The sequence below is a fragment of the Phocoena sinus genome, chromosome 2, assembly GCF_008692025.1.
Source record: "Phocoena sinus isolate mPhoSin1 chromosome 2, mPhoSin1.pri, whole genome shotgun sequence".
NCBI lineage: Eukaryota > Metazoa > Chordata > Mammalia > Artiodactyla > Phocoenidae > Phocoena > Phocoena sinus.
Window position 1 is genome coordinate 17,692,232 of NC_045764.1, and position 25,884 is coordinate 17,718,115.

General features: G+C 36.9%; 1 protein-coding gene across 19 annotated transcripts in view; it reads right to left on the reverse strand.

Moving 5' to 3' along the window:
* Window positions 1-25,884, reverse strand: part of PARD3 (par-3 family cell polarity regulator) — a 639,255-nt gene that overhangs the window by 164,109 nt on the left and 449,262 nt on the right. For all 19 annotated transcript variants that reach the window (XR_004348311.1, XM_032621841.1, XM_032621839.1 and 16 more), the window contains 2 exons: window positions 20,818-20,928; window positions 831-1,073 (listed from right to left, as the gene is read on the reverse strand). Coding sequence is in view for 18 of the 19 variants with exons in the window: in XM_032621841.1 (XP_032477732.1) it covers window positions 831-1,073; window positions 20,818-20,928 (354 nt within the window). In the remaining variant the exon portion in view is untranslated. The remainder of the gene's footprint in view (window positions 1-830; window positions 1,074-20,817; window positions 20,929-25,884) is intronic.

Consider the following 25,884-nt stretch of genomic DNA (forward strand, 5'->3'; position numbering starts at 1 on the left):
CCACTAGTTTGAAGTGAGACCTACTATTTTTAAAGCCTAGCTTCACTATATAGCAATGAGTACAAGACATCACTACAAGATGGGATGGAATGAGTGTATTGTTTATGATGATAGCATGCATGTGTTTCAAATAAAAAGTAATGAATATTATTTTCTTCATGAACTAAACTTTATATGGTGCTTGAATACATAAATGAAGGAGCTGAAGATCTGTTTCTAAATTGTTTCAGATAAAATTTGAAATAAATATGTAACCATTAACATAGGGTCAGCATTGCACTCCTCTGTGCTACACTAATATACACAGTCAGACCTGTGGTCTGTGGCTATTAACAAGCAATTTGAAGACTGACTATACTATACATCTCATTCACTAATTCTTTCATGAAATGAAATCATGTCGCCAAAAAAAAAAAAAAGTGGCCCAAATCAATCATAATTGGAACAAATCATGTCATTGCCCATCTATTTAACTACCACGACTAGAGGTTCCCCTAGCAATAAAAGGAAATATGCCTTAAATAGAAGAACGATAGTTTCAAGTTTGCTTCTTATGTGAGTTATAAACTACAGGTTAGTTCTCCCATCTGAAACCATTTTAAAGCAAGATGACATATTCTGGGATCATGAGACAAGCTATCAAAATCTCTACTGTTCTTCCATTAGGCTTCGATTTGTGTAAACTCAATACTCTTAGACACAAGGGTTTTTTAAAGGCCATTAATAAAAGGCAGTTCTAGTTGTGGAGAATTGATGAACAATCTACTCCCTTGTCACAACTATATAAAAGTTGATTTGGAAGCAATACCTTGACTGCTCCAGGAGCCTACCTGTCTGCAGGTAAAGGTTTGGAATTCCGCGGCTTCTTCACTTGGGCATACAAAGCATCCATCATATGCCCTTCTCTCGGGCTCTGGGGTCTGGTGCTGAGAGCCATGGAACCTTCATAGGAAGAAATTCCCCCGTACATCAACTCATCATCACAGCCAAATGTCCGATGAAAATCTTGGATTTCAGCATAGTCACGCTCCCGAGCCTGTCGCTCCCTAAATTCTCGAGTTTTTGCTTGAATCCTGTAAAATTAGAACAGGTTGGAACAAGAGAAACTATGCCTTTCCTAAAAACTGCATATAGAAACATTCCTCAAAATACATTGTAAAATACCTATTATTTCATGTAGTTCTAAGAAGATAGATAGGATAAACGATGTTATATTCATTCTAGATTGTCAAGGTAATGTCATGGATGCTCAAGAATTATCATTTCAGATAGCTTTGTTCATATCAGTAAGACATAGTCATGATTTACATCTTAATTTAAATTATCACTTATTAACTAGCTTTTAAAGTTCACTAGGAATAGTTTTAGGCATCCACTTGGGTTTTACTCATGAAATTTTTTGAGGCAAAAAGTTACTTTTTGAAAAGTTACACACACATATACTATATATGTATACATTTACGTGTGGGTGCACCATGTACAGTCTTACTCATTACAAATATACCATACACATTCAACGAACTATGAAGCTTAACCATGAATCCACACCACAATTCTTTATTAATGGCAAAAGAAGATCTCAGTTTAATGATAGTGACTTTGATTTTACGTGATGTATACAGAACTGGCAAAGCCTCAGACAAAGGACAAGAAGGCATGTATCTAATCAAATTTTGAAATAAAACTTGCCTGTGTTATAACTAAGAAACAGACCTTAAATAACCCCTTTTACTGAAGATATGTTTAAGTATTTCCTAAGATTTTATTAAGCTACTTGGTACAAAGTCCTCTTCAACCTATTGAAATAATAAATGTCCTAAGATGATCTTAGTTAGCTGAATAATTCAACTACCCTTGATAGAATTTTGATAACTTTTGATGGAAAAATAATATTTCTATTACATACTTAACACTTAAATTTAAATGTTAACTTAAAAGTGAAGTCTTATCTATAAAAAGCAATACTTTCAGCTGTGCCTAATATTTTATTGCAAAGTTATTTACCTTTTTCATACTTGAAGTAGACCACTGCTAGCACAAATGATACATAAATGTATTCAAAAGAATACAGAAAAGATAAAAAATCAGATGAAAAATCAGTCCAATAATAAAAAAGAAAACTACAGGTCAACATTTCTCATGAATATAGAAACAAAATTCCTTAACAGAATATTAGCAAATAGAATTTGGAAATATATAAAAAGAATTACACACCATGACCCAGTGATGTCTATTGCAGGAATGCAAGTCTGGTTCAATATTGAAAAATCAATCAATGTAATACATCATATTAATAGGCTAAAGAAGAAAAATCACATGCTTATATCAACTGATGCAGAAAATGCATCTGACAAAATTCAACACCCTCATGACAGAAATCCTCAAAAAACTAGTAATAGAGCAGAACTAACTTCCTAACCTTGATAAAAAGCATCTATAAAAAACCTACTGGTAACATAATCGAGAAGACTGAATGCTTTCCCTTAAGATTAGGAACAAGGTAAGGATGCCTGCTCCCACCACTGTAATTCAACAGGATGCTGGGAATTCTAGACAATGAAACAAGCCTAGAAAAGGAAATAAATGGCATACAGGTTGGAAAGGAAGAAATAAAACTGTTCTTATTTGTAGATAACATGATGGTCTTTGTAGAAAATCCCAAGGAATCTACAAAAATCTCCTAGAACTAAAAAGAAAGTTCAGTAAGGTCACAGGATACAACATTAGTATACAAAAATCCATTGTATTTCTATATGCTGGCAATGAACACAGATGCCAAAATTAAAAATACAATGTCAGTTACAATCAATAAAAAATGAAATACTTAGATTATAATTGTTGGTTTATAGATGTGCATAAAATACATAGATGTAAACCTAACATAACATGTACAGGGCTTATATGCCGGAAACTATACGATGATGATGAAAGAAATCAAGGAAGATCAAAAACCTGGAGAAACAAATGGTATTCACGGATGAAAGACTCGACATAGTAACGTCAGTTCTCCCCAAGCTGATGTGTAGTTTTAATGTAATTCCTAGAAAAAACTCAACAAGATTCTAGTAAGTATAGACAAGATTATTTTTAAATTTATATGAAAAGGCAAAGGATAGAACAGCTAAACAATTGTGAAGAGAACAATAACGTGGGAGGAATCACACTTCCTGATTGCAAGACTGGTAATACACCTGTAATAATCAAGATGGTGTGGTTTCTGTGGAGTGACAGACACTTAGATCAATAGAACAGAATAAAGAACCCAGAAATACCCAACAAGTATGGCCAACTGATTTCTCATAATGGTACAAAAGGAATTAAATGAAATAAAACAGCCTTTTCAACAAATAGTGCTGAAGCAATTAGACATCCATAGGCAAAAATGAAAACAAAACACAACAGAACAAAACCCACATTGAATTTAAACTTCATGCCTTATACAAAAATTAACTCAAAATGGATCACAAATTTAAATGTAAAACTATAGAAGAAAACATAGAAGAAAATTTTTAGCACCTAGCAATGGTGAAGAATTCTTATAAATGATACCAAAAGCATGATCCATAAAAGAAAAACCAGATAAACTGGACATCATCAAAATTAAAGCATTTCCTCTGTAAAAATATTAAGAGAATGAAAAGACAAGTACAGACTAGGAGAAAATATTTGCAAACCACATATTTGACAAAGGACTCATGTCCAGAATATATAAAGAACACTCAAAACTCAACAATGAGAAAACAATGCAATTAGAAGGGCAAAAGACATGAAGCAATATTTCTCTGAAAAGAATATACAGATGACAAATAGGTACATGAAAAGACGTTCAACATCAGCAGCTATTAGGGAAATGCAAATTAAGATCAGAAAGAGCTGTCACTACACACCTCTTAGATCAGCTAAAATAAAACAGTGATGCTACCAAATGCTGGCAAGGATGCAGGGAAACTGGATCTCTCACACACTGCTGTTGAAAAGGTAAAATCGTACAGCCGTCATGGAAACTAGTCTGGCAGCTTCTTACAAAACTAGACATGTACTTATACCACTCAGCAATTGCATTCCCGGGCATTTATCCCAAAGAAATGAAAACTCAAGTCCATGCAAAAACCTGTACACAATTGTTCCTAAGCACTTTATTTCTAATATTCAAAAATTGGAAATAACCAAAATATCTTATGATAGGTGAATGGTTGAAGAAACATCCACAGCATAGAATACTACTCAGTAATAGAAATAAACAGACTCCATTACACACGGCAACTTGAATCGATCTCAGGGGTATTGTGCTATGTGAAAAAAAAAAGTCAATCTCAAAAAGTCACATACTGTAAGATTTCATTTATGCAGGAGAGGGGGAAGATGGCAGAAGAGTAAGGCGCGGAGATCACCTTCCTCCCCACAGATACACCAGAAATACATCTAAACGTGGAACAACTCCTACAGAACACCTACTGAACGCTGGCAGAAGGCCTCAGACATCCCAAAAGGCAAGAAACTCCCCCACGTACCTGGGTAGGGCAAAAGAAGAAAGAATAAACAGAGACGGAAGGATAGGGACGGGTCCTGCACCAGCGGGAGGGAGCTGTGAAGGAGGAAAAGTGTCCACACACCAGGAGCCCCTTCGTGGGCGGAGACTGAGGGTGGCGGAGGGGGAAAGCTTCGGTGCCCTCAGGAGAGCACAGCAACAGGGGTGCTGTTGGCAAAGCGGAGAGATTCCCGCACAGAGGATCAGAGCCGACCGGCACTCACCAGCCGGAGAGGCTTGTCTGCTCACCCGCCGGGGCGGGCGGGGCTGGGAGCTGAGGCTCGGGCTTCCGTCGGAGCGCAGGGAGAGAACTGGGGTTGGCGGCGTGAACACAGCGTGCAGGGGGTTAGTGCAACACGTCTGGCCGGGAGGGAGGCCTGGGAAAAGTCTGGACCTGCCGAAGAAGCAAGAGACTTTTTCTTCCCTCTTTGTTTCCTGGTGCGCGAGGAGAGGGGATTAAGAGCGCTGCTTAAAGGAGCTCCAAGGACGGGCTCAAGCCGCGGCTAACAGCGCGGACCCCAGAGATGGGCATGAGACGCTAACGCTGCTGCTGCCGCCACCAAGAAGCCTGTGTGCAAGCACAGGTCACTCTCCACACCTCCCTTCTGGGGAGCCTGTGCAGCCCGCCACTTCCAGGGTCCCGTGATCCAGGGACAACTTCCCTGGGAGAACGCACAGCGCGCCAACGTCATGCCGGCCTCTGCCGCCGCAGGCTCGCCCCGCCTCCGTGCCCCTCCCTCCCCACGGCCTGAGTGAGCCAGAGACCCTGAATCAGCGGCTCCTTTAACCCCGTCCTGCCTGAGAGAAGAACAGACGCCCTCCGGCGACCTACACGCAGAGGCGGGGCCCAGTCCAAAGCTGAGCCCCGGGAGCTGTGAGAACAAAGAAGAGAAAGGGAAATCTCTCCCAGCAGCCTCAGAAGCAGCGGATTAAAGCTCCACAATCAACTTGATGTACCCTGCATCTGTGGAATACATGAATAGACAACGAATCATCCCAAATTGAGGAGGTGGACTTTCAGAGCAAGATTTATGATTTTCTTCCTTTTTCCTCTTTTTGTGAGTGTGTATGTGTATGCTTCTGTGTGAGATTTTGTCTGTATAGCTTTGCTTTCACCATATGTCCTGGGGTTCTATCTGTAAGTTTTTTTTACTTACAAAATTTTTTTTTCTTAATTATTTTTTATTTTATTCTACCTTTATTTCATTTTATCCTCTTTCTTTCTTCTTTCTACTTTTTCTCCCTTTTATTCTGAGCCGTGTGGATAAAAGGCTCTTGGTGCTGCAGCCAGGAGTCCGTGCTGTGCCTCTGAGGTGGGACAGTCAACTTCAGGACAGTGGTCCACAAGAGACCTCCCAGCTCCACGTTATATCAAACGGCGAAAATCTCCCAGAGATTTCTATCTCAACACCAGCACCCAGCTTCACTCAACGACCAGCAAGCTACAGTGCTGGACACCCTATGCCAAACAACTAGCAAGACAGGAACACAACCCCACACATTAGCAGAGAGGCTACCTAAAATCATAATAAGTCCACAGACACCCAAAACACACCAACAGATGTGGACCTGCCCACCAAAAAGACAAGATCCAGCCTCATCCACCAGAACACAGGCACTACTTCCCCCCACCAGGAAGCCTACACAACCCACTGAACCAACTTTAGCCACTGGGGACAGACACCAAAAACAACGGGAACTACAAACCTGCAGCCTGCCAAAAGGAGACCCCAAACACAGTAAGATAAGCAAAATGAGAAGACAGAAAAACACACAGAAGATGAAGGAGCAAGATAAAAACCCACCAGACCTAACAAATGAAGAGGAAATAGGCAGTCTACCCAAAAAAGAATTCAGAATAATGATAGTAAAGATGATCCAAAATCTTGGAAATAGAATATACAAAATGCAAGAAACATTTAACAAGGACCTAGAAGAACTAAAGATGAAATGGACAACACAATAAATGAAATTACAAATACCCTAGATGGGATCAATAGCAGAATAACTGAGGCAGAAGAACGGATAAGTGACCCGGAAGATAAAATAGTGGAAATAACTACTGCAGAGCAGAATAAAGAAAAAAGAATGAAAATAACTGAGGACAGTATCAGAGACCTCTGGGACAGCATTAAATGCACCAACATTCGAATTATAGGGGTTCCAGAAGAAAAAGAGAAAAAGAAAGGGACTGAGAAAATATTTGAAGAGATTATAGTTGAAAAGTTCCCTAATATGGGAAAAGAAATAGTTAATCAAGTCCAGGAAGCACAGAGAGTGCCATACAGGATAAATCCAAGGAGAAACATGCCAAGACACATATTAATCAAACTGTCAAAAATTAAATACAAAGAAAACATATTAAAAGCAGCAAGGGAAAAAAACCCAAATAACACACAAGGGAATCCCCATAAGGTTAACAGCCGATCTTTCAGAAGAAACTCTGCAAGCCAGAATGGACTGGCAGGACATATTTAAAGTGATGAAGGAGAAAAACCTGCAACCAAGATTACTCTACCTAGCAAGGATCTCATTCAGATTTGATGGAGAAATTAAAACCTTTACAGACAAGCAAAAGCTGACAGTTCACCACCACCAAACCAGCTTTACAATAAATGCTAAAGGAACTTCTCTAGGCAAGAAACACAAGAGAAGAAAAAGACCTACAACAACAAACCCAAAACAATTAAGACAATGGGAATAGGAACATATATATCGATAATTACCTTAAACGTAAATGGATTAAATGCTCCCACCAAAAGACACAGACTGGGTGAATGGATATAAAAACAAGACCCATATATATGCTGTCTACGAGAGACCCACTTCAGACCTAGAGACACATACAGACTGAAAGTAAGGGGATGGAAAAAGATATTCCATGCAAATGGAAACCAAAAGAAAGCTGGAGTAGCAATTCTCATATCAGACAAAATAGACTTTAAAATAAAGACTACTAGAAGAGACAAAGAAGGACACTACATAATAATCAAGGGATCGATCCAAGAAGAAGATATAACAATTGTAAATATTTATGCACCCAACATAGGAGCACCTCAATACATAAGGCAAATACTAACAGCCATAAAAGGGGAAATCGACAGTAACACATTCATAGTAGGGGACTTTAACACCCCACTTTCACCAATGGACAGATCATCCAAAATGAAAATAAATAAGGAAACACAAGCTTTAAATGATACATTAAACAAGGTGGACTTAATTGATATTTATAGGACATTCCATCCAAAAACAACAGAATACACATTTTTCTCAAGTGCTCATGGAACATTCACCAGGATAGATCATATCTTGGGTCACAAATCAAGCCTTGGTAAATTTAAGAAAACTGAAATTGTATCAATTATCTTTTCCGATCACAATGCTATGAGACTAGATATCAACTGCAGGAAATGATCTGTAAAACACACAAACACATGGAGGCTAAACAATACACTACTTAATAACGAAGTAATCACTGAAGAAATCAAAGAGGAAATCAAAAAATACCTAGAAACAAATGACAATGGAGACACGACGACCCAAAATCTATGGGATGCAGCAAGAACAGTTCTAAGAGGGAAGTTTATAGCAATACAGTCCTACCTTAAGAAACAGGAAACATCTCGAATAAACAACCTAACCTTGCACCTAAAGCAATTAGAGAAAGAAGAACAAAAAAAAAACCCCAAAGTTAGCAGAAGGAAAGAAATCATAAAGATCAGATCAGAAATAAATGAAAAAGAAATGAAGGAAACGATAGCAAAGATCAATAAAACTAAAAGCTGGTTCTTTGACAAGATAAACAAAATTGATAAACCATTAGCCAGACTCATCAAGAAAAAAAGGGAGAAGACTCAAATCAATAGAATTAGAAAAGAAAAAGAACAAGTAACAACTGACTCTGCAGAAATACAAAAGATCATGAGACATTACTACAAGCAACTCTATGCCAATAAAATGGACAACCTGGAAGAAATGGACAAATTCTTAGAAATGCACAACCTGCCAAGACTGAATCAGGAAGAAGTAGAAAGTATGAACAGACCAATCACAAGCACTGAAATTGAAACTGTGATTAAAAATCTTCCAACAAACAAAAACCCAGGACCAGATGGCTTCACAGGCGAATTCTATCAAACATTTAGAGAAGAGCTAACACCTATCCTTCTCAAACTCTTCCAAAATATAGCAGAGGGAGGAACACTCCCAAACTCTTTCTACGAGGCCACCATCACCCTGATATCAAACCAGACAAGGATGTCACAAAGAAAGAAAACTACAGGCCAATATCACTGATGAACATAGATGCAAAAATCCTCAACAAAATACTAGCAAACAGAGTCCAACAGCACATTAAAAGGATCATACACCATGATCAAGTGGGGTTTATTCCAGGAATGCAAGGATTCTTCAATATATGCAAATCAATCAACATGATACACCATATTAACAAGTTGAAGGAGAAAAACCATATGATCATCTCAATAGATGCAGAGAAAGCTTTTGACAAAATTCAACACCCATTTATGGTAAAAACCCTGCAGAAAGTAGGCATAGAGGGAACTTTCCTCAACATAATAAAGGCAATATATGACAAACCCACAGCCAACATCATCCTCAATGGTGAAAAACTGAAAGCATTTCCACTAAGATCAGGAACAAGACAAGCTTGCCCACTCTCACCACTCTTATTCAACATAGTTTTTGAAGTTTTAGCCATAGCAATCAGAGAAGAAAAGGAAATAAAAGGAATCCAAATCGGAAAAGAAGAAGTAAAGCTGTCACTGTTTGCAGATGACATGATACTATACATAGAGAATCCTAAAGATGCTACCAGAAAACTACTAGAGCTAATCAATGAATTTGGTAAATTAGCAGGATACAAAATTAATGCACAGAAATCCCTGGCATTCCAATACACTAATGATGAAAAATCTGAAAGTGAAATCAAGAAAACACTCCCATTTACCATTGCAACAAAAAGAATAAAATATCTAGGAATAAACCTACCTAAGGAGACAAAAGACCTGTATGCAGAAAATTATGACACAGATGAAAGAAATTAAAGATGATACAAATAGATGGAGAGATATACCATGTTCATGGATTGGAAGAATCAACCCTGTGAAAATGACTGTACTACCCAAAGCAATCTACAGATTCAGTGCAATCCCTATCAAACTACCACTGGCATTTTTCACAGAAATAGAACAAAAAATTTCACAAATTGTATGGAAACACAAAAGACCCTGAATAGCCAAAGCAATCTTGAGAACGAAAAATGGAGCTGGAGGAATCAGGCTCCCTGACTTCAGACTATACTACAAAGCTGCAGTAATCAAGAGAGTATGGTACTGGCACAAAAACAGAAATATAGATCAATGGAACAGGATAGAAAGCCCAGAGATAAACCCATGGACCTATGGTCACCTTATCTTTGATAAAGGAGGCAGGAATGTACAGTGGAGAAAGGACAGCCTCTTCAATAAGTGGTGCTGGGAAAACTGGACAGCTACATGTAAAAGTATGAGATTAGAACACTCCCTAACACCATACACAAAAATAAGCTCAAAATGAATTAAAGACCTAAACGTAAGGCCAGAAACTATCAAACTCTTAGAGGAAAACATAGGCAGAACACTCTATGACATAGGGTCTTTTGGACCCACCTCCTAGAGAAATGGAAATAAAAACAAAAATAAACAAATGGGACCTAATGAAACTTCGAAGCTTTTGCACAGCAAAGGAAACCATAAACAAAACCAAAAGACAACCCTCAGAATGGGAGAAAATATTTGCAAATGAAGCAACTGACAAAGGATTAATCTCCAAAATTTACAAGCAGTTCATGCAGCTCAATAAGAAAAAAACAAACAACCCAATCCAAAAATGGGCAGAAGACCTAAACAGACATTTCTCCAAAGAAGATATACAGATTGCCAACAAACACATGAAAGAATGCTCAACATCATTAATCATTAGAGAAATGCAAATCAAAACTACAATGAGATATCATCTCACACCGGTCAGAGTGGCCATCATCAAAAAATCTAGAAACAATAAATGCTGGAGAGGGTGTGGAGAAAAGGGAACACTCTTGCTCTGCTGGTGGGAATGTGAATTGGTACAGCCACTATGGAGAACAGTATGGAGGTTCCTTAAAAAACTACAAATAGAACTACCATATGACCCAGCAATCCCAGTACTGGGCATATACCCTGAGAAAACCATAATTCAAAAAGAGTCATGTACCAAAATGTTCATTGCAGCTCTATTTACAATAGATAGGAGATGGAAACAACTTAGGTGTCCAGCATCGGATGAATGGATAAAGAAGATGTGGCACATATATACAATGGAGTATTACTCAGCCATAAAAAGAAATGAAATTGAGTTATATGTACTGAGGTGGATGGACCTAGAGTCTGTCATACAGAGTGAAATAAGTTAGAAAGAGAAAGACAAATACCGTATGCTAACACATATATATTGAATTTAAGGGGAAAAAAATGTCATGAAGAACCTCGGGGTAAGATAGGAATAAAGACACAGACCTTCTAGAGAATGGACTTGAGGATATGGGGAGGGGGAAGGGTGAGCTGTGACAGGGCGAGAGAGTGGCATGAACATATATACACTACCAAACGTAAGGTAGATAGCTAGTGGGAAGCAGCCGCATAGCACAGGGAGATCAGCTCGGTGCTTTGTGACCGCCTGGAGGGGTGGGATAGGGAGGGTGGGAGGGAGGGAGACGCAAGAGGGAAGAGATATGGGAACATATGTATATGTATAACTGATTCACTTTGTTATAAAGCAGAAACTAACACACCATATTAAAACAATTATAGTCCAATAAAGATGTAAAAAAAAAGATTTCGTTTATGTAACATTATTGAAATGACAAAATTATAGACATGGTGAACAGATTAATGGTGCTAATCTGTAAGCAAGGGGTGAGTGGGACTATAAAAGGAGATATTTGTGATGAAATAATTCTGTTTCTTGATTGCAGTGGTGGTTACATGAATCTACACATGTGATAAGATGACACAGAACTATACACACAGGTGGTATCAATGTCAACTTCCTGGTTTCAATATTGTATTATACTTATGTAAGTTGTAACACCCATAAGAGAAGTAGGAACTCAAATTCTAATGTCAAATTTATCTAAATTTATAGATTTTTTATTGTAGTCTACTTATTCATTTAGGAGCAAATATGACAGTCGAGGATGGTATTATAGAAGCTGATACCACGAAACACTAGATATCCACAATAAAAAAGTTAATAAGTTCAGAGATAATTTTATTCTTTGCACCATACTTTTTGACTCTGTATTCAGCCAGAAAAACTTTCAAGAGAGGGAAATGACTTCTTTCTTCAACTCAGTGGGGTATTATTTTGAAGCTCAATTAGGATCACTTATCTCACAACCCACTTTACTACTATATTTGGTCACCATCGGACAATCACCTAATCATAGGTAATATTCAGGGTGAGTGGGCATTCACACAAGTCTTGAAGTTTGGGAACCCAAAGAAATTTGAGAGGCTATATTAGAAATAGAGCCAAAACTTCTGAATTTGGAGAACCTCTTGAAACCAAAGGGAGTGATTTGGATTGGTTTAAAAATGATTGAACCCTGTGGTTGGTTAAAAGTGAAACTACTCTTGCTTACTGAGGTTGGAAAGTGTGGCACTGTTAAGCCATCAGAAAAAGAGAATAGGAACAGTCTCTTCTCAAGGGAAGCACGAAACCTAGATAATCTCCCCAAACTACTTACACATCAGTTTCAACGTATTATTGATGGGTCCTGTATTTGAATACTCTTTTGTTCCAAATTACACAGAAACTCATGTTGACTGGAGTCAATTTCTGACAAGTCAATGGCTCAGAAGAAATGCTTAGTGGCATGAGGAACAAATCATAAATGCCAGTTCTCAACTGCTTTCTTTTACCCAAAGCTGCACATTATTACTAACTGTCACTCATCACTACATCCAATAAACATTACAGTCACATCTATAGTACCTTCTAAAAACATTGATTTTTTCCCCTTAAGCTCCAATAACATAAGAAATTATATTTTTATTGTTTACCTTGTCATTACCAATAAATTTATCCCCAAAGTTATAAAAGTTGTTTGTATCCCTCCTTTTCATGCTAGTGGTTCATACTTTTGACGGAAACCTTAGAATAAAACTACAGTATGACTGCGGCCACCGACGGTGGGACTGGCCACAAAGGACTGACAAATCTGGTTATTAGTCTGAACCAATGTGTATTTCAAAGTTCATCCTAGAAATCAATGCTAATGAAGCTTCTTGCTGTGCAAATGGCACTAAAAAGTAGAGTTTTAAAAGGAGGAATGCACTGTGGTTTTGGTGCATTTTAGTGACAGTTCAGTCAACAAAAGACACACAATGATTTTATTATATACTTTTACATTTGAATGTCTTGTTTATTATAAAGTGAGAAAAGGGACTTTGCAACACAACCAAAAGTTTTATATACATGTTGTATATTTTCACGTTCACGTTGACATTTCATTTTCATATTTTTCTTATTTCAGAAAAAAAAATTTGGCTCAGAGGAGAAAATAGTTTTGTTTAAGGAGAATAGCATAGTTTAAGGAAACTTTTCAAAAAGAGGGTATCTTGCAGTGTAGCCCTTAACAGTTCCAGATGGTCAATGCTATAAAAGGACACCCCCTCCGCCCTTTTACGGTGACCCTGGGGTCACAAATTATCTCTAAGATGTAAGAGTCATCCATTTTTCTGAACAGTCAGGTTGTTGTTTAGCATTATCCATCTAATTCTTCTCGGGCCAAACCTCACCAATGACAAAAGTAACTGATTAGCCCAAAACTTAGCCAAAGAAATAAATGTCTATTGCTTTAAGCAGTCCAGAAAGTCGTTCTGAGCCATAAACAAGAGAACCATTCTGAGGTTTAAATGATGGCAGACAGCTGTTCTGACATTGATGGGCAACATCTTCACGCACTATTTCCCTGTTCTTGGAATGTTAACAAAAATATTAAAACAACCATTAAAACTTTTTAAACTTTTTACTAAGACTTTTTAAAATGTTACTAAAGAATTCATCATTTCAATTTGGTATGTTCAAACATAAATATTCACATCTTTCTTTTTTGTTAGAAAAATAACAGTCTTTTCCATTATGAAAATGAAATTGCCTTGAACCTGCATAGAAAAGAATACACAAAATAATGTAATATACTAAATAAAGTAATAACGTTAATTTCTTTCCTGCTGTCACTAAATTCATGCTAACGGTCTCTCTTCAGCTTGACATCAATTAATGATTTTCATTCCAGACTCGTTGCAGTGTTCACTACCCTTTTCTCTAATTAAAATGGATGATGCATGAGGAGGATAAAACACACAAGACTTCTGTTCTTGTAACATTTCTATTCATTAGAATTTTTGTTTTTACAATAAATGGCTTCTAGCACTAATTGCAGTAGAGTAAAATGAAAATAACTTTTTTATGACTATGAAGTATAGTTTTTCTATAGCCAGAAAAGATATAAGGCTTGAGAAGCACGACTGAAGAACAACTTCTCATGATGGAAAAATCAATGGTTACTTAAATTACTCTGCTGTATCCAAAATACTTCCACTTCCAAAGCTATGAAGCCTCAATATATGGAATGTATTGAATCATGCATTTTTAAAAAAGACTCCAAGAAGCAGAAAGTAACTTTTAATGATTTTAATATTAAAAAAACAAAACACTTTTAACATCTACAGAAGATAGAATATACTAATATTAGTTTAACATAAAAATTAAAATAAACTTCAGATTGCTACATATTAGATAAGGGTTAACTATCTTCAAAAGAGTATTTAAGAGCTTGAAATCAACTCTTTTGGGAAACATTTTACCCCCAACTTATTGCACTACCATCCAGAAGCCTCAGTCTGGGAATAAATTTCCTGGATCTTTTCCCAACAATAGTTCCTCTCTCTAAAAATCAGTATTATAGAAATTCGTCAAATAAAACCCAATTTCATGGCAGAATGAAATTTAAGCTACAAGGCAACTGGAAAAAACAGTTCGATTTAATAGCAGTCTGTGTTCAACTGAATGTTTTATTTGCCCCTCAAAACACTTCAGCAAATGGCAGATGTCAGAAATCTTCAATTTTCAGCTTACCTTGCTGGGCAAATCTAACTGCCACCTACCAAGATGTAAGCTGCCAATGAGGTGTCTATGCTGAATTCCCCAAAGAAGGCCAATATCCCACTAAATTGGAAAACACAGTTATAATTTTAAGTAGGATTTTAATACTTGTGTAATATTGGGGCAAAAGTTGATTTGAAAAGAAAAGCCTTCCACATTCTGAATGGGGCCTTAAACAAAATTACTGAGCAGGAACAACTGTTTTAAAGATACATTTGCATTCAAGGGAAGAAGGTAAGTTGTTGAAATCCACAGTGGTACCTTATAATAAACAGGTGGGGGGCGGCGGGGGGGAGTTAACTTTCATCCCTCAAAGCTAAAATGAGATAATAGCAGTTTTATAATATAAAATGGTTAAGAGTTGAAAAAGAGATAAAAGAACAGCATTCACAGAGGCAGTACTAATCACTAATACAACCACAACTTTTCCAGAATCTAAGCAGTTACGAGAATGTGCACCCACCGTGAGCCCTGTACCTGAGCGTGGATGTAGAATTTTTCCATTTTGCTAAATTCGTAAGTTCTTGGGAACTAGATCTAGACCCCAAATAACCAGCTCTATGAAGTGTTCGTTATTAACTCTAGCCCCCCAACCTCTTCCCTTCCCAAAGCTCTGTGGCCACCAACTTTCACAATTGATTATATGTCTTACGTTGATTTTTTAATATTAGGAGGTTTAAATCTTTTCTCCCTCTTAACAAAGGCAAGGAATCCCTGAGAGAGGAACAATTATAATAATAATAAAAAATGTATACCATCATTTTATGTACTTAATATATCGTGAACAACAAAAATTTCTCTTTTACGCTAATAAAACGCTAGAATGATATTTCACTAACCAAAACACACACACATACACTCCCTCTCTCTCTCATAGATACTTGCTCATTCACTCACATCATGTTGGAGCTTTCACAAGCGTCAAAGCACCTACAATCATTTCCAACTCAAAGAGAAGCTACAATGCCAAATACATCTAAGACAGGTCTCATCAAAAATAAAACTGCCTCTCCTACTCCAGTTACAGACTGTCAATAAAATCTGTTCCAGTTTGCCCAAGTATTGGTCTATTTTAGACTTCCACAAAGTTAATAGATTCTTTAAAAATCTGTTCACTTGCACAATAAATTCTTAAAATATGTCTGATGAACTAATCTCATTGATTAGAACTGACTTTTCTGAAGGATTTAAGAGGTCAGAGAAAATATGAAGAACTCTGCTAGATGATAGAAAAATGTATTTTTTCTAATAAAAGGATAAATTTTAAAAGTCAAGCTGTGTTTGAATGACAATATGTGACCTGCATGCAAAAATTGTCCAGGATATCTGGGTTCTGATGCCAGAATTTGGGGAATCGGAACACCAAGTTTCAAGCCAAAAGGAGTGAAAATTGCTTATTTTTTCAGATGCACAGGGAATGCACCTATTATTGCTATACAGTTTATTCCTTCTGTAATTTCACTAATTTTTTATTCATGCATTTTAAAGGAACTTTACTACTACATTATGATACATATTGTTTAAATGTTAATTTCTGCAAAAACTAATAAACATATATTATCTTTGAAAAGGAGCTTATCAACTAAGAAAGACCACAAAAAAAGTTTTATCAAAATTTCAAGTACTTACTCAAAGCAGATATTGGGAACAGTTGGTAAAACTGAAAAGAGAAATGCCAGTGATTGGAAACTGGAGGCAAAAATGACACACTCAGAACCAGGAGTGCACCACTATGGACAAAGATAGTTCAATGGCCAGGTATTGAAAGCACAAGGCTTTTAAGGGTGATTATCACTTTGAATAATGGAACATTTCAAGCCATAAGTCCTTAGAAGATTTATAAATAATCTTCATATTATGGAAGAATTTCATAAGAAATTAATTAACTTTTTCATGTCTCCACTAGAAGCATTCAGTCTCCTTGAAAATATTTCCAACCTACAAGGTAGATATAGATAATAATATCATCATGGGTATCCCCTGATGAGTAACAACAAAATGTAAGCCAGTTAAAGTTATAAATCTCATTTAATAGAATGAATAACATATGAGGTAAATATTATTTGAGAACTGGGGAATTTGGCCAGTTATCACAGCTAAAATTTCACCTTTCAGACCTTATTTCCTTCTTTCTGTCCTTCCTTCCCATCCATCCTGTTCATACAACCTTGGCCTTGTTCCAGAAAACATTTAACATGATTTTCTAAAACTGTATGAAAATGCAAAATAAATCAAAATGAAAATAGCTGTTAACTACTGAAAATAGATGTCAGCTTTTAAAAAGTACACATGTGTGGAAATATGTACTTTATAGGAAAAAAATTAGAATGGCATAGACCAGTATGTTAACAGTGGTGTTATTACAGGCAAATTTTTGTTTTCCTGTTTTATGGGTTTTTTTTTCAAATTTTCTGTAGAACTGGAATTAGAATAAATTTAGAATTAGACCTTAAAAAGATATATGCTTTAGGGCTTCCCAGGTGGCGCAGTGGTTGAGAGTCCACCTGCTGATGCAGGGGACGGGTTCGTGCCCCGGTCCGGGAAGATCCCACATGCCGCAGAGCGGCTGGGCCCATGAGCCATGGCCGCTGAGCCTGCGCGTCTGGAGCCTGTGCTCTGCAACAGGAGAGGCCACAACGGTGGGAGGGAGGCCTGCGTACAGCAAAAAACAAACAGACAAAAAAAGAGAGATATATATATATTTTTTTGCTGTACGTGGGCCTCTCACTGCTGTGGCCTCTCTCGTCGCGGAGCACAGGCTCTGGACGCACAGGCTCAGCGGCCATGGCTCATAGGCCCAGCCCCTCCGTGGCATGTGGGGTCCTCCTGGACTGGGGCATGAACCCGTCACCCGTGCATCGGCAGGCGGACTCTCAACCACTGCGCCACCAGGGAAGCCCCAAGATATATGTTTTAAACAGATGAGAAACATGTGGGAAAGAGAGAATTGGAAAAAAAAAAAAAAAAAGATGTTTCAGGGATAAGATTCCCAAAACAGAAGCCATAAAGTAGAGGAAGGTCACAGCACTGGCTCAGAACTTGCTCACAGTTCTATGAAACAATCAACTCTGACAATCCCATTTAGAACTGTACCAAAGAGAATAAAGTCTAAATAAAAATAACTCGGAATAAATCTAACTAAAGAAGTATAAGACACTGATGCAAGAAAGTGAAGACAACAAAGACAGATGGAAAAATGTACCATGTCCATGGATTGGAAGAATCAATATTGCTAAAATGACCATACTACCCAAGGCAATCTAGAGTCAATCCAATGCCTATCAACTTACCGATGCATTTTTCACAGAACTAGAACAAATAATTCTAAAATTTGTATGGAAACACAAAAGACCTCAAACAGCCAAAAAATCTTAAGAAAAAAGAACAAAGCTGGAAGTATCACTCTCTCTGATTTCAAATTATACTACAAAGCTATAGTAATCAAAACAGTATAGTAATGGCACAAAAGCACACACAGATCAATGGAATAGAATGGTGAGTCCAGAAATGAACCCACACTCATATGGGCAATTAATCTAAAAAGGAGGCAAGAATATACAAGAAGGAAAAGACAGCTTCTTCAGTAAATGGTGTTGGGAAAACTAGACAGCTACATGCAAAAGGATCAAACTGGACTACTCTCTCCATCCATGCACAAAAATAAACTCAAAATGGATTAAAGACTTAAACATAAGACCTGAAACCATAAAACTCCTAGAAGAAGGCATAGGCAGAGCGCTCTTTGATATTGCTCCTAGCAATATTTTTTTGGATATGTCTCCTCAAGCAAGCGAAACAAAAGCAAAGATAAACAAAGGACTATATCAAAGTGAAAAGCTTTTACACAGCAATGGAAACTATATCAACAAAACAAAGAGGCTGCCGACTGAATAGGAGAAGATATTTGCAAATGATATATCCAATAAGGGGTTAATATTCAAAACAAACAAAGAACTCAACATAAAAAAACAAAAAACAAAAAATACCTAAGTAATAAATGGGCAGAAAACCTAAATAGACATTTTTCCAAAGAAAACATACAGATGGCCAACAAGTGAATGAAAAATGCTCAACATCTCTAATCATCAGGGAAATGCAAATCAAAACCACAATGAGATATCACCTCACACCTGTCAAAATAGTTATTATCAAACAAATAACAGGTGTTGGAGAAGACGTGGAGAAAAGAGAACCCTTGTACACTGTTGGTGGGAATGTAAGTAGGTGCAGCCACTGTGTAAAACAAAATAGAGGGTTTTTTTTGCGGTACGCGGGCCTCTCACTGTTGTGGGCTCTCCCGTTGTGGAGCACAGGCTCCGGACGCACAGGCTCAGCAGCCATGGCTCACGGGCCCAGCCGCTCTGCGGCATGTGGGATCTTACCGGACTGGGGCATGAACCCGTGTCCCCTGCATCCGCAAGTGGCTTCTCACGAGGGAAGCCCTAAAATAGAGGTTTCTTAAAAGACAAAAAAATAGAACTACCGTATGATCCAGCAATTCCACTTCTGGGCATTTATCCCAAGAAAATGAAAACACTAATTCAGAAAGATAAATGCACCTCTCTGTTTAACAGCATTATTTATAATTGCCAAGATATGGAAGCAAACTAAGTGTCCATCAACAGATGAATGGATAAAGAAGATGTGGTATAACAATGGAATATTACTCAGCCATAAAAAAGAATGAAATCTTGCCATTTGCAACAACATGGATGGACCTAAAGGGTATTATACTAAGTGACAGAGAAAGACAAATACCATAGGGTTTCACTTATATGTGGAATCTAAAAAACAAAACGAACAAACATAACTAAACAGAAACAGTCACAAATACAGAGAACAAACAGTGATTGTCAGAGGAGAGGGCGTTGCAGGGAGGAGAGAAATAAGGAGGTGAAATTGTCAGAGGTGAGGGAGATTAAGAGGTACAAACTTTCAGTTACAAAATAAATAAGTCACAGGTATAAAATGTACTGTGTGAGGAATATAGTCAATAATTATGTAATAGAGAGCCAGCACACAGCAACGAAGACCCAACACAGCCCAAAATAAATGAATAAATAAAAATTAAAAAAAAAAACAACAGAATGAGATCAAAGGTATCACTACTCTAGAATTATGGTAAGAATACCACACTTGGTCTTAGAGATGCTGGGTTACAATCCTAAGCTGTGGATGATATTTAGCTTTATAGCCTTGATCAAGGCTTCTGATGCTCCTGATACCCCAGATTATTAAAAGTAAAAGAGGCATGGTAGCTCTTGCTATGGCAGCTTGAAATGAAATAGCTGCTACAGAGAAGCTCACTCCAAGCCTGCAAACTCTAATAATACAAGGGTGAGATGATTCTCTCATCCCCCCGTGAGTTATAATGAGAAAAATTCTAATTGCTCATAAAATGGTTTTCAAGTGTCTGCTTCAAGTAACTTCTCATTTATTTCACTGGTCTTTGGGTTCCCAACATAAAATGACTCAACAATAGATAATAATCTTTCTGGAAGAGATGGAGTAAAATTTAAGTAAAAAATGTCACACAAAATATGATAGCAAAATAGAAGGAGAAAAAAGAAATAGATGTCAGATTTGATAGGAAAACAACATAGTAAAAAACCAACAGCCTCCTCAATTCTTATTAGAAATCAAAATATTTTAAATGAGATATAAAAACTCAGAGTTTTATTTCCAGATGAGCATTTCTTTAAAAGTAGTATAATATACTATATACTCATAGATGAATTAGACAGACGTTTACATATTTTTTGTGATTTTAAGTGATCATTCATTGATTTATTGATAATTAGTTGATTTATTCATCTCATATGCCCTACCATCTCCTATACAAAGATCTTAACTAAAACCAATAAAATTCATTTTAATGCCTCAAATAAATATAAGGTTTTTTCTTTCAATCGTTCTTTATGTTGTATTCATCCAACCATCAGTATCTGGATTGACACAGAAAAAAACAAAAATAAAATAAATGCAATTTCTTTATATTAAAAAGAAAAGAAAGAAAGAGTAGAAAGGAACAAAAGAGCCTCCCTCTAATAAGGTTCAACCAAATAACTGAAATCTACCTTTCCTGCTCCTGCTTCATCCGTACTCTCTCCTCTTCTGATGTAAGGGAGTCCTGCATTTTTATTTTACCCGTTTTCTCAATCTTGTCATCTTTTCGATGTTTGCCAAACCTGTTGATAACAAAAAATTCTAACTTGTCAATATATACAAAATGCGTTGTCGTTCTTTTGGGATAAAGACCTACGCACTCAATGAAGTGTGAGCGTCCTCAAAATGAGGCCCCAATGTCTCCTGCCCAGTATTAATATTTTCAATCAGATTACTTTCATCCTTTTTAATTAGAACTTTCCAGAGAAAACCCTTTTTGGAAATGGCCTCCATACCCATTTTTCTTCAGGCAACACAAAAATAACAACAAAATTCTTGCAGTTCATTCTTACTAAACACACAATCCATAAATGTATAGAACAGAGTGCCGAGTACGTCAGGTGTGGAGGATAAAACTCTGCATCAGAGGATAATCCACAATCATCTTTTTTTTTTTTGGCGGTACGCGGGCCTCTCACTGCCGTGGCCTCTCCCGTTGCGGAACACAGGCTCCGGACGCGCAGGCTCAGCGGCCATCGCTCACGGGCCCAGCCGCTCCGCGGCATGTGGGATCCTCCCGGACCGGGGCACGAACCCGTGTCCCCTGCATCGGCAGGAGGACCCTCAACCACTGCGCCACCAGGGAAGCCCCCACAATCATCTTTTTAATGATCTCTCCATAAACAACTATTCTTTATTTTCACAGTTTTATTGGCAACATTCCTCATAGTCTAAACACTGACAAACAAGGTCACATTTGCAAGGTTCAAAGTAAAAAGGATAATTTACACTGTGATCGTACTTCGGGCTTATTAAACTGAAAGCTTTAAGGAAGTCTCAACAAATACTGTTCCTAAATCTGATGAAAAGCTATCGCCGAATGTGGCATCTTTGACTTGGAAATCTGTACCTGATCAAAAACAAACATGAGAAACAAACACGCAATTCAAAAACAGTGCACACACATTTCCACATATGGGCACTGAATTCAAGGCTCTCCAAAAAAACACTAATATTATTCCCTTCGGGCATCCAAAATACCTTAGAAACCTCAGACTTGGTATCCATTCTTTTTCCTGCTCTGTTACTTTTTTCTACTTTTCTCCAGACCATGTTGCCTGGAAGGCATGTGTTCCATCCCCTGAAATAATATTCATCTGTAGTGATTTGGTCACCAGATGTTTCAAAAAAGAAATCTTTTATAGACAGTTACTCAACTAAGCATTCATAAATATATAAAGTATACCAAGCATTTTCTGAGCACAAAGTAGGAATCTGGCTTATGGTGACAATTAATCATATTGAGAAAGAGATGAGTAAAAGAGTTGGTCCAAAGCTGATATAAAAGAGAAAAAAGTATCTCAATTACTGGTGTGGTTGGGAGCATATGTCTTTCTTTTCTGATATAAATCTGATGTCAAATACTGGTCTATGCAGGAGGTGTACATGGGAATATCTCATGGGTTCACCAAAGTAACACTATGTTGGAAATAAGTAAGGGAAAGCATTCTCAAGATGTTAAAATAGAAAAAAGTTAAAGTCTCACCACCACTATTCCTTCAAAATTATGTGTATTATTAAATGGCATTGAAAACTGCCTGTAAAATTAACTTCCATAAAGCAAATCTACCCTTAACTTTTAATGTTATTTAGAAATTAGAAGATCATTTCAGTGGTAAAAAAGAAGAAAAAAAAGAAAAGAAAAGAAAAGAAAAACTCCCTGGGAACTTAAGCCCCGAAAATGATGATGTCTCACAGGGGAGAAACTATGTACTATGCTTTTAAAACTAATAAATACAAAGCATTAAAAAGAAAAACTTTCTCTTTCCGTTGTTTTTGTCAATATATCAATAATGCCTAAGAGTTAAGCATAATGATTGTCTTTATAGAATGAATTAATAAATGAAAGAGCAAACATAAACAACTGATACGTCCCAGGAGAAGCCAACATTTGACAAAAATTTATTGAGCATCTGAGGACAGGGCTAGACAAATTCATTTGAGTGTCATCAGCACGTAGATGGTATTTAAAGCCCATGTGAATCCCATCATGAAAATTCTGCAACATTGAGGCACCTGGAAATATAAAATGTATTAAATTCTAACTTCAAGAAAAGCATCAAGTTCAAATCTTAATACATGACATTTATTTTTTTTTATTGGAGTATAATTGCTTTACAATGTTGTGTTCGTTTCTGCTGTACAATGAAGTGAATCAGCTGTATGTGACATTTTACTTATAATACAGATTCCTAAAGGTAAATCGTTTAACCATTTAGTTTTTCAGTTCATAAATATCCTTCAAACAATACAATGTTGCCATATTGACCTGTTTTGTTTGTGTTGCTGGTTCACATTCTAGATTACATACATTCAACCCTGTACCATATTTGAGAAACACTACCATGATACAAGATATATCATCTATCTTTACCAAAAGGTACAGTTTAATCTTCCAAGAAGAATCTGCCCTTTGAGTTAATAATGTGGGGAAAAATTGACGTGGTTGACTTTCCCCTGTTTTAAAGCAGTTTCGATATTTTCAACCCAAAACCTAACACTGAATTTAATCAGCTATTGTTAAAATCTTTTTTTAAATGGTCTTCGTCCTATTTTGTGAAGAAAGTTTCAGTTTTCTATCTCAGTCTACCAACTTTCAGTTTTTTATCTCAAATACACATGATTAAAAAGAAAAAAAAAAAAAAAACCTATGAATCCCAACTCATATTTAGGAAGTGAATTTTTTTCTCATTGTATTCGATGCCAAAATATTAGTTTCCTCGGCTGCTTCATCATCACCAGAATATACTATTTTATTATTTGTAAATTTGTTATCAAACTGTTATATTTTCCTTTTAAAAACTACAGTTTCAAGATTAATGTATGGAAACCTGAACAAACCATAGATAAAATGTTTACAGGTTAGCATTTGGACACTTCCCTTAACGCCTGCTTTAGTTAATAAATTATGTGATTTCTTTAAGGCATTCTATAAAAGCACAGCACATTACTTGTTAACTGGGGTAAAAATGGATCCCTCAGCTATAACTTTCTGACAGAATGAAATAAAGACTGTAAATGAAAAAAAGATATCAACCATTCTAGAGTATAAAAAGAAAAAGGAATTAGCTATATCCTCATCACTCTAATTGCCAATCTATTCTAATGTTCATCCTAATTTATAGTTGCTTAATTCTTTCTGAAAGGGGGACAGGGGAGGTCATTGAAAAATTTCAGCTACACATGTGCTCACAAAGTCAATTTCACAGCTGAAATCAGTAATCAACCTATGAAGACAATCACTGAATAGCAAGATGCTTAGAAACTTGGAGGACATCAATTACACTTATTTTATTATCTTTTAAAAGCCACAGATGAATTTCAAATGGATCATTTTCCAAGGAACAGCATAGCTGAAAAAACACTGTGCTAACAGTATGTCCAGGAAGCAAACCCATTCCCAGCAAAGAATCAGTTTCATCAGCTGCCTTCTGACCATCCCATACACATGTTCGAAGAGAAATGTCTGCCACGTCTAGAAGGACTTCTTGGTCAAATCTTAGGATGTATTAATACAGTAGAATGGCCTTTTTTCTTTTTTTTTTAAAATAGAGACAAAAAGAAAAATAGAGAGCTTGAGAAAAAATTGAGAGGGAAAAATTTCTCTACAGATACTGCCCCATGGAGACAGAAGGGACAATGAAAAAAGTGCCAACAAGCCACTGAAGACTCCTTTCACAGAAGGATACAGTGGATGAGCCCGTCTTATCAGAGTGAAATTGATTGCAACTTTGCTTAAACATATGGCTTTCTTCATAAAGGATACAGCGATGTTTCCATTCAGCTAATCTCCAAGTAATCTGCCAAAAGGGTTCTACCATGACGTGCTACAAATGAGATCACTGCCGTCTGCCAGATCAGCCATATATATTATTATTATTGCAAAGAGTGATGGGCAAGATGTGCACTTGAATGCGGGAAGAAAAAAACAAACAAACCAAGAGTCACAATGGATTGCAACAAAATTCTGCTGGTTTTATATAGAAAGAGCCATCATGAAAAATTAACTGATAAGAGTTTTGTGCTTTTCAACCATCATTTTGGTTTTTAGCAAATTAACCTCATTCTCTCTGTGGTATAAATAACACTGAACTATTTTACTATATTTTCTACTGCTACTAAAATTAGAGATCTTTAGGAAAGATTAGGCTGGATGATAACACACAGCATCCTGCTATAAATAAAATAAAAATAAAATTGGTTTTGCAATGAAAGGGCTTTTCCTAATATCATATTTGAAAACACAATAGAGGAAAAAAGAAAGTCTAAAAAATCTGCTGCCATATTTAAAAATAGATGAACAGACTATCTAGAACCAATTATCTTGTAAGTTTTGAGAAATAATTTTTAAAATAAGATTTTCTTCCAAAATAACTCACTGAAATGTCACCTAGAAGTCTGGTATTTCTCACTGCTAATTACAGAGGTCTTCATGTCTAAGGAGGGCTTTGCTGTAAGACTTGTATTACTATTTACCCTAAGAAACGTATAGGTTAAGTGATAATGCTTGGCTGGGGAGACAAGTGAAAATGGCACAAATCCAAATTCAGTGTCAGCTACCAGAAGCCTTGCGTCCTCCCCCCACACCCAACAACTCCCACACTGGTATGGTCAACACAGTCTTCTAACTCCATCCCCTGCCCTATGTTTTCCCCTAATTTCTACATATGTGCACCATCACGTGATTTAATCATCCCTTTCTCCAGGAACTCGCTGTCTCTTTCTGGAACCTTCCAGTTTCCGGTGGACACATGTGTTGGTACAGCCATTGTGCTACCCTGTCTTTGACCACTGCCTGCTATACTAATGCGCCAGGGCCCTAAAGATCCTTGAGAGATGCCAGCTGCCCAGTGGGCCAAGTTCAAGAACCTGTAGAGCAAAACCGAAGACCGTGTCCTGTGCCATTCCTGCATCCCCATCAGCAACCTGTATGCCTCAGGACACACGTTCACTCAAACCAAAGCAAAATCACCAGCTTT